The sequence below is a fragment of the Gorilla gorilla genome, chromosome X, assembly GCF_029281585.2.
Source record: "Gorilla gorilla gorilla isolate KB3781 chromosome X, NHGRI_mGorGor1-v2.1_pri, whole genome shotgun sequence".
NCBI classification, from domain to species: domain Eukaryota; kingdom Metazoa; phylum Chordata; class Mammalia; order Primates; family Hominidae; genus Gorilla; species Gorilla gorilla.
The window spans coordinates 80,603,039-80,617,822 of NC_073247.2; the positions used below are offsets into that span (position 1 = coordinate 80,603,039).

Genomic DNA, 14,784 nt, shown 5'->3' on the forward strand with positions numbered 1-14,784 from the left:
AGGCTACGCCTGTCCCAGGTCTTGTGCTATGGCACGCTCCGGTTTTATCCCAGGCGCCCGCAGTGCTATGGAAGTCCAGCAGGGGGAGACATTAGCACGTGGGTACGTCCTCTGGGGTCCGACCAGCGAGAGTGGGTCGGACCTGGAGGGTCTGAGCTATGGGATCGAGCCAAGTTATAAGCAAAGAGGCAAGGCGGGGCGGGAAGAATGGGCCAGGGCTGGGAGACAAAGACCCAGATGGCGAGGCCGGGACAGGCTGGAGTCCGGCTTCTCCGGGCCAGGATGCCCGCTTTTGCTTTTTCAAAAGTCTCATGCCCTGTGCTTTTTCCTCTTTGCCCTCGAGGTGTCTTTCTTTATCGACGTGCCCTCTCATCCCCGCTTGCCTGTCCCGGGACCTTGCCCGCGCCTTCGGACAGGACAAGACTAAATCTTGGCTCCAGAGGTCCCACAAGGCTCCCCCAGAAAGCTGAGATTCCGAAGGCCTGGTCCCCAGGGGCGATGAACACGCCTTCTCTCCCCACCACACCCCACCCTGCTCCCCGCCCCACCTCCAACCTCAATCAACTACTGGACCCTCACCAGTGTCCCCCTCCCACTGCTCTCACTTTTATGTTCCTGACTCCGGGTCCAAGTGCAAGCAGACAGTACATTTTGAGGGCGAGAGGAGGAAAGCCCACCAAAGCCTTACGTGGGACTGGACGAGGAGCAGACAGCCTGTCCTTGACACGGAGGTGGGCACACAGCAGGACTTCAGGGGTCCTGTGTGTAAAAAGAGAATGGAAATACTTTCCTGGGGTACTTGGGACAGGGTCAGTGGGCTGGGGTGTTGACCAGACGCGTGGAGAGGAGAGCAGGCCGGCAGCTCTTGACAGTGCCAACTTCCCACGGGTTGAGCTCTCTGGGAACAGGACTGAGCGGGACCCAACCCTAACCGCACGAGCCGCACACTCAGATTGGTGCCATCGGGCGCGCGGCGTCCTTAAGAGCTCCCTGAAACCCCGCCCCCTTCCTGCTCTGGGGGCGTGGTATGGGGCAAGGACCCCGCCACTGAGCTTGCTATTGGCTAAGACAGCAGGGTTGGCCTTGCGTTCGCCTGAGCAAGGGAGTAGACAGCACAGCGGCAGCGGAGGGAGTCTATGCTAGCTGGACAGCAGTGGGAGGTTTGTGAGGCTCGCACTGGCCGCAGACCCTCGGGCTCGATCGCCCGGGAGCCAGGACTCGGCGACGCGAGGCTGCCGGGCTACCCGGCCGAGGCTTCGGGGGCGCAAACTAATGGGACTGGCTCGCTCGGCAGCATCTCCCCGCTCTTCTAAGTACACTGAGCAGGGCCCGCGCTGAAGTAGAAGCTGTCCGGGGGCGCGTAGCCCGGAGTCCCAGTGTGGCCCGGAGGAACGGAGCCCGTGCCAGGGCGGCCCAGTCGGGAGCCCGGGGACCGAGCTTGTGTTGTGGGGAAACCCCCACTTCTTCCAAGGGACAGCGATCCCGGGACGGTCGAGGCGTCGGGGCGGTCACCGAGACCTCTGCGGGAAGACCCCGTCAGGGAGAGGGCGCGCAGCCCCGAACCATCTCGGGAAGTCGAGCGGAATCGGGCGGGATCACCCGGGGGCGCAGAGCCCCCGTCGCGCCTCGTGCGGCAGCGGAGAGCCCAGGAGAACGAGCCCTCGGGGGCCGAAGCCCATGCCCGGGTTGGGGGCGGCTGCCCAGTGAGTCCTCCTGGCCGGCCGGGCGGAGAAGAGCGACACCGAAGCCGGCGGGAGGGGAGCACTTCAAGGCCGGCGGCTGCGGAGGATGGGCGCCTGAGCGGCTCCGAGCGCAGCGCGGCAGAGGAAGGCGAGGCGAGCTTTGCTGAGGAGGCGCCAAGGGATCCCGAAGTGCAGTCTGCCCCCGGGAAGATGGCTCGGCCTGGGCAGCGTTGGCTCGGCAAGTGGCTTGTGGCGATGGTCGTGTGGGCGCTGTGCCGGCTCGCCACACCGCTGGCCAAGAACCTGGAGCCCGTATCCTGGAGCTCCCTCAACCCCAAGTGAGTAACTTATCTCCTCTGGACGCTGGGGTGGGAGGCACTCCTTCAGGGTGAGGCCGCACGCCTCGGAGTGCGTGTGGGGAGGTCTTCGGAGGAGGAGCGGCGCCTCATTTTGTCTCCGGCTTTTTCGAGTGTTTTCCTGCGGGCGGGCGGATGGAGCAGGGTGCGGCGGGGTGGGGTAGGGGCACTTGGCTGGGTTGTGACCCCCTGGGCTTCCCAGCCCCTGCCTCTGCACGTCTTGGATCAAGTCGGGGTGGTCGCACAGGCGGAGCTGGGGAGTCCGGGCGCCCGAGAGCGCACCGGAGAGCTGAGTGGAGGCGAGAACGCAGCTCCCTCCGGGGCCCCTGGGAACGTGGTGATTTTCGCCGAGAGCCGCTCCAGGAGCGAGCTTGACGGGCGAGGGACGAGGCCAGAACACGGGTTCCTCGTTTGCGTAGCTGTGGAGGGAACACAGAGCGGGACCCGGCGCTTGGGGTGTGTGGCAGCGCCAACATCCCCACTCGGGCTTCTCCCATTTTCATTTCTCTTTCTTCCCTGTTTTCCTCCCTGGCTTTTTGCTTTGCTGTCTCTTTTTGCCCCCCCCGCCCCTCCTTTCTCCCTGCCGGAGCTGTAGAAAGGCGGGCGCTGCTCCCAGGCTCACAAAGGCAGCGGGTGGAGAGGGGCGGAGTGGGAGAGTGGTCGTTGGGTAGTGGGGGTTCGAACCAGTGCCCGTCAGGGGTCCAATGGAGCCGGTAACAGAGCTTCAAGGGCCCGCCAGGGCGGAGAGTGGCGGCCGAGCTGTTGAGGGAGGTGGGTGGAGAAGGAGCGATTCCTGCCCAGGCAGGTCCCCTTGGCCCCCGAGTCTGTCCCCCAGATTGGGGAGCTGTGCTTAGTTTTCCCCAAGGGGTTGGGGCTGGGGGTGGGCAGCTATATAAAGGACATCCTTTCTTTTCTTTCTTCTCCTTCCCCTGCACAACTACCCCACCACCACCACACACACAACCCCTCCAAACAACACGCACACCTTTCAGGGCGGTGGCTCAGTGGTTTCTGGGCTTTTAGTGGGAAGTCGCTGGGGCTGTTGTAGTGACCTCTGGACCTTCTTCTCTTTTGGCATCCAGGACTCAGGTTGGAACTAAGGGTCAAAATTGCCCTTCCTCTCAGTTTTCTGGAGGTCCCAGCAATGTGCGAACAACCCCACTTAGCAGGAAACTGGGGAGCTTTGACCTGCTCCATCCGTGATCACTGATTCCTGTATCTCAAATTTCTTCCTGTCCACTCTTGCTGCCCCCCGCCGCCTCCCCCCCCAACCCCGCCCTGCCCCGGGTAACTTCCCAGGCTCCTGCCTACCTTGGCCTCTTGGGTCCCAGGGACGTTTGATCTCTCAGCCCTGGAGTGGGAGAAGGCAGCTTTAGTTTTCTTCTCCTCGATTAAGGTAGAGTCCTATTACTGGTTGGTGGGATGGCTAAACCAGGGTTGGGGTGGAGGGCTCTCCCTGGGTACAAGGAAAGGGATTGGCAAGAATTTCTTTCCTACCCAGAAGCCAAACGGGGTACAACACTCTCCTAACAGCAGGGGCTCAAAATGCTCTGGGAGCTCTGGGCTGCTTGAGCCCAGGGGGGAACGTTGTGAAGTGCTCAGTGGTTGTGAAGTGCTCAGTGGTTGTGAAGTGCTCAGTTACCCCGGTAAGGGTGGAGGCTGGAAATGTTCTGTCTTGAGCCAGGAGAGTTGAAATCCGCCTGGGGTAGCCCATCATAGGGGCTCATGGGAGTGACCTAATGGCTCTCTCGGGTCTCTAACCAGAGATAGCATGCAGCTCCACAGCTGGAAAGGAGCCCTCCTGCAGAGTTGGGGGTGCTGGAAGAAACACGATCTGTCTGTGCTTCCCCCTTTTTGTGCTCAGAGACTTTAGTGCTCTGGACTGGCTTACAGGTTTTGGGGGGTGGTATCCTCTCTGACTCCCCTCCTCATCTACCTCAAGCTGAGGGCAGGCATTGTGGGGTGGGGATGGGGGGTGGCTGAAGACTCTCTAGAAACTGTCCGAATTCCATTCTGTAATTGGGTAGATCCTGAGAAGGATCAGAGACTGATCCTTGTGCACCCCTCTTCCATCCAGGCTCAGGGGTCTGGAATGCAGCTACTGTCTACATGTGTTGGCTCGGGGTGGTGGGGGCAAATGGACAGGAAGGAGGCACTGCCCTCAGCTCTCCTCGAGCTTTGGGGGCTGCTTCTGCCACCGCGCCCAACCCTCAGGCTGCCACAGCCTTTCAAATAAACAGTCCCTCTCTGTCTCCCTCCCTCTCTGCCTCCTGCCCGAGTTCTCCTCTCAGGCCCGTGTCAGTTCGCCCTCTCATACCCTCCGCGAGCAGCGCTCACTTCCCCTCTCCAGCTAGGCTCGCCTGCTCTGCCTTGCTCTCACACTCCCTCTCACTCTTAGTCACTCTCTGCCTCTTTTTCTCAAGTCCTTTTGTTTCTCGCACATGCCCGTGCTCTCCCTCTCAGGCTCATTTTCTCTCTTCCCTCCCCTCTTCCTCTCCTGGCTTTTGGTCTCTCTCCTCAGCCCTGTCAGAAGCTGGCAACCCCCCTCCCAAAAAAGAAAATCTCCCAGTGCCTATAAACCCTGCTTAATTGCTTCCTTCTTGGGAAAAAAAATCAAAATAAAAGAAATGGTGGGGCTGGGGGTCCGCTTCCAGGTTCCAAGGTGCGTGCGGCCCGGCCCCAGCCCTGACTGAGAGGGGAAGCGGGAATGGCTGGCCCAAGACTCCCAAGCCTCTTTCCCAAATTGGTGCTGGGGCCTTCTGGGGTGCTAGTCCCTGAGTGGCAGGAGCTTCTGCCTCCTTGGCCCCTCCTGTCAGATTTGCCCCATGAGCGCAAGGTGGGGGGATGGGTTTGGTCCTGCTAGAGTTTTTTTTAGGAACCTCTCTGTGTGTGCGTGTGTGTGTGTGTGTGTGTGTGTGTGTGTGTGTGTGTGTGTGTGTGTCCGAGTTGGGGGGCTGTTATCTAAATGGTCCTAGGCGACCCCTCCCGCAGCCTCTTCCCCTGGGAGCTTGGGGCAGCCGGCAGGCCTCACACTTGAGTCCTCAGCCAAGTCCAGCTGCTGCAGTTCAGTCTCTCAGTCCCGTCCTGACCCCTTCCTGCCCCCCACTCAGGTTCCCCCACCTCCAGGGAGTCAGAATGTGCCTGAGATCACATTACAAACATTCCCTACAAGGGGGTGGGGGTGGGGGTGGGGGGGTTCAGCTTGGCATCCAGGACCCTTGACTCCAGCATGGGTGGGGGCAGCTGCAGACCCCAACCCATGCTTGCCTGCTCCAAGCCAAAGTGTTGGCCCCAGCCCCACACAGCTGTTCTAGCTCACAGTCCTGGGGAGGCCAGCGCAGGGGGCCCTTTTCCGGGGTGGTTAGGGACCTGACCTCTTCTACTCTGTGGCTGATTGGCCACAGGTGGGGGCCTGAGAGTGATGGGAATCCAGCAGCTCCTAAAGTCCCCTGTTCCCCTGCCTCCCCTCTCCCACATAGGGCAGCCAGGCAAGGGCAAGAAGGACCTGTGAGGCTGGGGTGGGGACTGAATCGAGGGTTCCCTTTCTTCCCTTGGGCTCTCTGTTGTCTCATCCGCTCAGGTGAATGGGGATGCGTGGGCCCTGGATACTATGGTGCATCACTGTTTTCTGGGGTTAGGGACTAAAGGAGATAGAGTGGGCCAGCCAGGAGGCTGCTAGTTGCCATGGGAACACCAGGTTTGGGGGAGAGTCCACTCTGTGACTATTAGAGGAGCTGAGATACGGGGGTGCTCACCAGCCACATTCTGGGTTCCTTACCCCGCAGACCATAGCAGCCCCTCTTGGGCGTGTTTCACGATCATTGTTTTGGGTCAGGGTGCTAGCAGCCAGGAATGTAAGCTCCTTCAGCTTTTTACTTCTAAATAATGCTGTGTTTGGCATGCTAACTAATAGGCAGGCGGCACCTTGCTACTTACAATGCATTCTCATATATGATCTCATCGAATGCTCCCAACAACCCTGGGAAGTAGGTATTGGCCCCATTTTCCAGATAAGAAGGCATATGCCTGGACAAGGGAAGTGACTTGTCTAAGGCCAGTCAATGACTTGCCTATGGGGGCAGAGCTGTGTTGTGTGCCATTCATTCCTGCTGCCTTGAAATGTAGGAGAGACAGGAATTCAAGGTGGGGTTTGGGAAGAGGCCCTGGCTCCCTGCCCCTGAGTTCCCCTCTTACCTCGCAGGTGTGCAAGCATCTGTCCCTGTGACTCAGGCCCTGTCTGTGTGGGGTGAGCAGTCCTCCAACTTCCTCATTTGACTTTTCTAGGCCTACCTTCCAGGGCTGACTGCTTGGGTGACCTGAACTAAAGGCAGCCAACTCACTGCCTGGCACACTCCCTGCAGAGCTCTGAGTGGCACCTTTGGTTCCTCTCTGAGCTAAGAATCTCTCTTCTCAGGGACCCCACAGAAAGCAGACATCGACATCGAGGAGGGGGGTATTAAATTCATAATGGACATGAGCTTTAGCCAGGTGGGGCAGAGGGAAGGGCATAGTTCAGTGTAGATGGGGAGGGTGACTTCCTCCAGGACTCTCCTGGCTTCCCTGCCTCTGACAGAGCTGTGTGTGCCAGGACCCAGCTGCTGTTCCTGCCCACCCACGCCTGGGCGGGCACTGCTGGGACACGCCAGGCCTGCTCCTGCCAGCCTTGGGGGCTGGGTGGAGCTGGGGGAGTTAAAGAGGAGCCTTTAATTTGGGGGCTCCCCACCCTAGCTGGGATGAGAACAGACTTGAGCTCTGGCTTGGGGTCTGTCCTCCATTGGTCTTGCCACCCTGAGAGGTGCAGGTGCAGTGGTGGTGGGGTCACTGAATCGAGGTTGAGGCTAGAGGCTTCTACCAGACTTGGACTTGCATGGCCTAGAACCAGGCTCCCCCTTTGGCCATTCTCTGACCACAAGTTGCTAGAGCCTGAGAGCAGGGTGACAGGGAAAGAAGTATAGAACTGGTGGGATGTGGGCAGCTTTCTGGGCAAGACCCTCCTAGCTGCAAGCTCTCCCTGACCCCTGTAAATTGTATTCACATGGGTGGAGAAGGGCTTATCCGGAGAAAACAAGGAAGGGGCTGTTGGTTAGTTGGTTTCTGGCCAGTCCAGGGCCTTGGAGGCTACTGTCCCCAGCCCCTTCAGGCTTTTCATATCCCAGGATTCTTTGTGGCAGTGATGGCATGGTGGTGCTTCTAAGCTAGGTAGAAAGGCTGAAGGTAGAACTTGGGCTAGGGTAGAGGGGGAAGAGCTGGAATAGCTTAGGCCGCCTCCCCCAAGTCCTTTTACTCCCTGGGGTGGCGCCCTGGGGTCCCAGGGCTATCTGAGGCTGGAGAGGGAAGGCCTCAGGGGTTACCATGGCGACCTGCTTCAGGCTTCCTGCTGAGCCATGTCAATCCCTTTATTTTTCAGAAAAGGGCTTTGTCTGGGGGTGGCCCCAGGCAGAAAAGCTTGGCTTGGTCCTAGGGTGGGGGGAAGTAAGGTGGAGGATAAAGAGTTTCACTTCGGGATATCTCTTCCTCCTCTTCCCTTACTCCTACTCCTAATCTGGTAAGAGGGGAGAACTGTAGGGTCCCCCTTTAAAGTATGACTAGTGTTCTACCTAGCTTTGGCCTTCACTCTCACTGGCTATACACCCATCCCTTATGGCCCCTTACCACTCTCTTGAGCTTCTGACAGGTCAAGACGAGGTTTGCCCAGTGGTCGGGAAGATGCTAAGGTTACCAGTATGGGGGATCAGGGTCAGGGAAGGCAAGTCTCATCAGGCTCCGCTCCCTTCTGCACTTTAGGGGAAGGTGAGTTTCCCTCTGCCAGCTGCCATGCAAATGAACTAATGAATATTTATGAAGTCTGTTCACTGAGGTTGAAGAGACTCTGAGGGGTTTTGGGGGCAATAGTTCTCTCTTCTTCCCCCTCCTCCATCATGTAGACATCTGTTTCCTCAGTGCCTCTGGCTTCAAGGTAGAACCCCAATTAGCTAGAAGCCCTGTTCCAATTCCAGGGCTCTGGAACCTGGGTGGCAATGGGAGACTGCACTTGGGGTAGACAGGACTCCTTGGTGAGTAAGCCAGAATCGAGTGGTTAGAAAGCTGAGCTGGCCTGTCTCCCTTTCCGTGCCCTCTATGTAGCTGCATATATATGTGTTGTTAAGATGCAACAGTACAAGGATTCAGGTAATGTTTTAGGGCCTCTTAGACCCATCAGGTTATTGTCCTGGGTAGGTTTAGACCCCTCTTTTCAATGGGAACTTTCATCTGATCATTCATTCCCTCACATGAAGGGCCTGGACTCTAAGGTTCCTGCTGGGTCTAAGATGTGAGCAGTTGTCTAATCCTGCCATCTGGATGGAACCGTTGTGAGCACTGGAAAGGGAAAAAATGCCTGGAGAATTCTTGAGGCTTTGGGGAAACTTGTTGGCTTTGTATGGTGCATGGGACAGGGGTATTCCATCTGAAATGTTTATCCAGGCTTCCATCCCATGCCTACTTCCTTTCTGGGCCCTCTATAGTTAGGTACCAGTGGGGAGGCCATCTCATTCTGGCTTTTACCCTCCTGCACATCAAGATGGCAGCTCCCAATTTGGTGGAGCCTCACTCGACATGGAGGAAAGGCTGCTTTTCTTCGTCCACTTCATCCATGTGGTCAGTTTCCCTCTTCGCCTACTTGGGTATCATTTCCCTCCCTCAGATGAGGACACAGGTTTGGCATTACAAAGGCATTTGCCCAGAGTTCCCAGTAGGCCGGTATTGCTTGTAGTCCCTTTGGTGTAATGGGCCCTCAGGAAATGGAACCACTCTTTTCTCAGATGATTGTGGTAGCCTGTGAACTGGTGCATGACACTGTCAGCTTCATTCTCTTTAAGCACTGCCTGAAGCCTTCCATTGTCCTTCCTGCTCTGAGAGCCTGTCTCCAATGGGATGAAACCCACCCTGCTTGCTGTGACCCTTGAAGCCTTTCAGTCTGGCCCCAGGTGAACTTTTCCACCTCTTCTTCTGTTTCTCTCTCCTCACTCCCAGCCAAGCTGGACCAATCACTGGCCTGGGCTTTGTGTTGTAGCCACTGCTGTCTACTGTCTCAGTGTGTTGACTTCTTATTCCTCACCCAAGACCCACTTTCATCCTGCCTTTCCTGTGGATACATCTCTGACCATCCTGGTCAGATGAGCTATCTCTTTCTTCTCCCTGCCTCCAGCCCTTGCTGCTTGAATCATCATCCTCACACATACCTACAGATAGCCTGGTGTTGTCTATCACTCGAGTATGGGTTATTTACTTTTCTGACCCAAACTGGACAGTAAAGTCCTTGACGATGGAGCCATATCTTCTCTTCCTGTTTCCCCTCCAAAATATGAGAGTCAGCTCATAGGTACTTAGTGTTAGTATCTGACCTCCTGCCTCTTGGGAGACTGCTTCTAAGAGGCACTCAAACATGTTGAACGCCTATTGTGTGCTAGGTGTTCTCCATGTGCTGCCTTGTCTCCCCACCACAATATTGGAAGGTAGGGGCTCTTGCCACCCCCACTTTACAAGAGAAGAAACTGAAGCTCAGAACAGGCAGCTCATCCAAGGTCACAGAGTTAGTAAGGGCCTAGCTTTGGAATCTGATTCTAAAGTCTGTGTTCTTTCTCCTACATGGTTCTGCCTTGCTCTCAGCACCAGCCCATCCAGTCTCAGAAATGGCCAATGGAGCACCATTTTCTTTCTGTGTGCTTAGGCAAGGACAGAGTCCTATGGATAGGTGGTCCTGGGCTGCTGACCCTCCCTGCTGTCCCCTAGTGCCTGGCCTTCTGGATTAGAATATGAACCTGGCTCAAAAGGCATTTGTCCATCTCCTCTCAGGAGCTGGAGTAGGAGCAACATAGAGGTGACAGGTTAGGATACAGATGAGGCCCTATCTTCTATGACCTGTTGTCTCTGGTTGAGCCCCTTCTCTTCTCCTCTGTTCTTTTTAAGAATGAGATGAATCAAGTTTAGGAATTCAGACTCTTGCATTTTGAGGGTGGGATGAATTGCCAGTAGGACAATAGGCAGTGGGAGTGAGCAGAGCTGCACCTGGCCAGAGACTGTGGCCATCATCCTTTTCCTCCAGGCGATGCCTGTTCCTATCTTTCCATCATGCCCAAAATTAGTAAGGATGGGGGAGAAGACATGGGTCCCAGACAGATTGAGCTCCCCCAGCCTTTGGCTGGGAGCTGCGGGGGGTGGTGACTAAGACATGTGTGGGCTTGCTGTGTGTGTGTATGTGTGTGTGTGTGTGCACACACGTGTGTATGGGTATAGGAGAGGCAGTAGCAGCGGTCATGAAGGAATGTTTGTTGGGGGTGGGGGTATATAAGACTGCCACCTCCAGGTAGCATGGGCCTGACACCTTGGTACCCAGCCCATTGGCCACGTCAGCCCCCTGCGGAAATGCCACATTAGGACAAAGGGCTCCCCCAGCCAGGCAGTGCTCCACCCTGCCGAGCAGTCAGAGCCTGGCAGCCTTGCCCATGGGCCACCCCTTCCACACCCTCCTGGTAGTGTGGTTCTCTCTCCCCACCCCCAGCCTGAGGATGGAGGAAGGGCAGAAAGCTTGCTCTTGCCGTCTCCACCCAGTAGGCCCAGCCCGGCTCTCGTCCGCTTCCCTGGTTCTGGAATGGCCTGGGGCCACCCCCAACCCTGAGGCTGACCGTCTTCTTCCTTCTGGGCAGGTTCCTGAGTGGGAAGGGCTTGGTGATCTATCCGAAAATTGGAGACAAGCTGGACATCATCTGCCCCCGAGCAGAAGCAGGGCGGCCCTATGAGTACTACAAGCTGTACCTGGTGCGGCCTGAGCAGGCAGCTGCCTGTAGCACAGTGCTCGACCCCAACGTGTTGGTCACCTGCAATAGGCCAGAGCAGGAAATACGCTTTACCATCAAGTTCCAGGAGTTCAGCCCCAACTACATGGGCCTGGAGTTCAAGAAGCACCATGATTACTACATTACCTGTGAGTCCTGCCCATCCCATCCTCTGGCTCTCTCCCTGGGCTTAACTCTTTCCTGTCCTGTACTAGTGGGAGCTTCTAAGTGGTGCAATGCTATTGCGTGTAGTGAAGGCCCTGCTGGATCTGATCCCCTTTGAAGACTGGCATGTTCTCCTCTTAGCCTGGCCTTGGAATTCTGGCCCCAACATTTACCAAGCTCACCTTGGCTCCAGGGGTTGGGCAGGAGAGGTCTCCAATTCGTGTTGCTTCTCTCTTATTTACTTTGCCCACCTAAGTTCTAATATTGGGAATGGTAACATATGCCAGGCCCTTTGGGATCAGCCAGCTATTCAGCCTTTTTCTTCAGGGGAAACCAAGGCCCCAAAAGATGAAGGGACTTCTTGCCTTAGATCACACAGTGAGTTAGAGATAGGGTCAGGACTCCAACCCAGTTCTCCTGATTCCTACTCCAGAATTCCTTTCAGTCTATGTAGAAGCCCCCATTATGATCCCAGTGAGGAGGCAGACCTTACCGAGGGGCCATGGCCTGCTCGTGACAGAGGAGCAGTGCCCCTGGGGGTGGGGCTTGTTCTTGGCCTGGGCTAAATGGACTAGGCCATTTTGTTCCTAGTGGGAGGGAAGAAAATGAAAAGGTTCACTGGTAGATGGGAGCTGCTTGCTTCTCCCAACTGCAGTTTCTCTCCCTGTTGGCTGAAGCAGAATGGGAGTTTCTGGGTAATGCTAGTAGACCTTTCTCTCCTCCTGACTTCTCTGACTTCTCTGGCCTCTTCCTGCAGCAACATCCAATGGAAGCCTGGAGGGGCTGGAAAACCGGGAGGGCGGTGTGTGCCGCACACGCACCATGAAGATCGTCATGAAGGTTGGGCAAGGTGAGTGCCTAGTCTGAGGGTCCCCTCACCCCACTCTGTTTGACCTTTGGAACAGATGTTCCTGGCTGGGTGCATGTGTATTAGGAGTGGGGGAGCAGGCGTAGGGTTACAGTATCCAGGCCATTCTTGGCCCACCCTTGATGACTGAGGGCACCTATGCTGGCTGGGTCCCTGCCTCTCACCTGTTCTGTCTCCATTCTTAGATCCCAATGCTGTGACGCCTGAGCAGCTGACTACCAGCAGGCCCAGCAAGGAGGCAGACAACACTGTCAAGATGGCCACACAGGCCCCTGGTAGTCGGGGCTCCCTGGGTGACTCTGATGGCAAGCATGGTAAGTGTATGTGTTTCCCAGAGGTCAGGAGCCATTGCTCTGTCACCTTGTTAGGCCCTGTCCCTGAAGAAATGCAAGCTGGGCCTGGCCTGAAATCTGCTGTGTGTCCCTGGGACCCCTGGCTGACTGTTCCTTCCCCTTTCCCTTCCTCAGAGACTGTGAACCAGGAAGAGAAGAGTGGCCCAGGTGCAAGTGGGGGCAGCAGCGGGGACCCTGATGGCTTCTTCAACTCCAAGGTGGCATTGTTCGCAGCTGTCGGTGCCGGTTGCGTCATCTTCCTGCTCATCATCATCTTCCTGACGGTCCTACTACTGAAGCTACGCAAGCGGCACCGCAAGCACACACAGCAGCGGGCGGCTGCCCTCTCGCTCAGTACCCTGGCCAGTCCCAAGGGGGGCAGTGGCACAGCGGGCACCGAGCCCAGCGACATCATCATTCCCTTACGGACTACAGAGAACAACTACTGCCCCCACTATGAGAAGGTGAGTGGGGACTACGGGCACCCTGTCTACATCGTCCAAGAGATGCCGCCCCAGAGCCCGGCGAACATCTACTACAAGGTCTGAGTGCCCGGCACGGCCTCAGGCCCCCGAGGGACAGTCGGCCTGGACCGGGCCTCTCCTTTCGCCCCCACACCCCCTCCCCTTGCCAGCTGTGCCCACCTTTGTATTTAGTTTTGTAGTTTCTTGGCTTTTATAATCCCCCTTTTTCCCTGCCCCCTGGGCTTCGGAGGGGGGTGCTTGTGCCCCTAACCCCCATGCTCTTGTGCCTTCCCCCTCTGGCCAGGCCTCTGGGCTCCGTGGGGGCGCCCCTTCTTGGAAGGCAGGGCTGGACATTGATGGACAGCAGGCAGGGAGACAGTCCCCTGGCCCTGCCCCTCCCTCGCCCCCCTTGCTACCTTCCCAGGACTGCTTGTCCGCTATCATCACTGTTTTTAATGCTTTTGTGTTCATTTTTTAGCTGTCAACTCATTTTCATCTGTTTTTTGAAGAAAAATGGAAAAATGTAAAAGGCAGCCCCTCCCCAGGCTTTGTGAGCCTGGCCCGAGCCAGTATAAGAGGGCCTGGGGCACGATGTGGTCAGCCAGGAAGCATAGGATGCCCTTTCTTTTATAGACTCCTTGGTATTTCTGGTGGGGTAAGGGGCAGGCCAGGGCTGTTCACGCCCATGAGGGAAGAGGAAAGTGCCACTGGGCAAGGTGTCCCACCCTCCCCTCCTGACCCTCCTACGAGGCTTATCCTGGCAATGGGATAGTCACTGCCACCCTTCCACACACACACACACACACACACACACACAAAATCCCTTCCTTGTGGGATTCTTGGGCATCTCCTGCCTCCCTCACTCTCACGGTAATTAATGTCTTAATTGGCTGTTGCCTGGGGAACAGGACAGCTGCTGCAGGCAGATGACCTCATGGGGGGTGGAGGGAGGTGAGGTGCCCAGGTGGCTATTTGCCCTGCAGAGCTGGGAGTTTCCCCCCCACCCCCCACCCTGTTCTCTCCTTACCTTTGGCATCCTTTGGCCTGGTGGGGAAACAGAGGCCCAGGGTGGAGACCTAAGCGGGTATAAGACCAGGTGGCCTGCTCCTTTTCTGGGCCCTAGCACAGGTGGGTAACCCCCACCCAACCCAGCTCCTGCTGCTGTCCCAGTCTTGGGCTGGGGCCTGGAAAGAGGAAGAGGCTGCCTGGGGCTGGGCCAGCCTGCTGTGCACTTTGACCCCAGTTCCTTGCCAGCACGGCTGCTAACAGACTGCCACTTGAGTGCGCCTTGCAGGCACTCCCAGAGCGGCCATGGAAGGAGCTGGGCCTCACACCATCCACCTCCACACTGCCTCCTGGCCAGCTGCCCACCCCAGTGCCAGGTGGGAGAGGGAGCAGAACAGCCAGCCCCTTCCAGGTGGCAGTCGGAAGGGTTTTTGTTTTTGTTTCTGTTGCCATTTGTGTAAATACTAGTCTTTTTGGAAAAAAAATAATGTAAAGATGTTTTGTATAAACTCTGAATTATTTTCTTGTTGCTTTTTTCTTAGAAAAAAAATGAGAACTAAAAAAAAAAAAAAAATTAACCACATGGAGAAATGGGTGTAAAATGGTGTCGTGATGTTGGGAAATGGAGAGTGAGAGTTGTGTGCGTGTGTGTGTGGTGGGTGTGTGTGTGTGTGTGCGCTTTCCTGTGCTCAAACCACTGGTGACTGGGGCAGGTACGGGCAGAGGATGGCTATCCTAGTGGAGCAAGATGTTTTAATGCCCTATGACGACCCTCCTGCCACTCCCCTCACCCCAGGTTTTTCTGCTCTCTTGTTCTGCTGTCATGGAGCCTGAGACCATTTTCCCTGTTCATCCTGTCACCTCTGTGGCATAGGCCACGGGCATCTGCCGAGTCTGGCACAGACCCAGTTAGAGAGGGTTAATGGAGGAGGGGATGTTCCCATGGGGACCTGGGTGTGTCCGCAAGTACTGCCACCACCTAGCTGGGGCTAGATCTGGGACCTGCTGGCAGGCCCAGCCCTGCCCTGCCTCAGGACGCCTGGAGGTGGATAGAAATAACTCCCCAAGATCTGAACTTCAGCTGCAGCCTACTGGGTAT

General features: G+C 56.7%; 1 protein-coding gene across 1 annotated transcript; it reads left to right on the top strand.

Annotated features, from left to right (window-relative positions):
• The first annotated feature begins 1,058 nt into the window (after window positions 1-1,058).
• On the top strand, window positions 1,059-14,276 carry EFNB1 (ephrin B1). Its single transcript, XM_004064306.4, has 5 exons — window positions 1,059-2,020; window positions 10,723-11,000; window positions 11,774-11,866; window positions 12,070-12,198; window positions 12,352-14,276. Exons 1-5 carry the CDS (start codon window positions 1,893-1,895, stop codon window positions 12,762-12,764), a joined length of 1,041 nt encoding a protein of 346 aa, XP_004064354.1. The 5' UTR covers window positions 1,059-1,892; the 3' UTR covers window positions 12,765-14,276.
• Window positions 14,277-14,784: the final 508 nt, after the last annotated feature.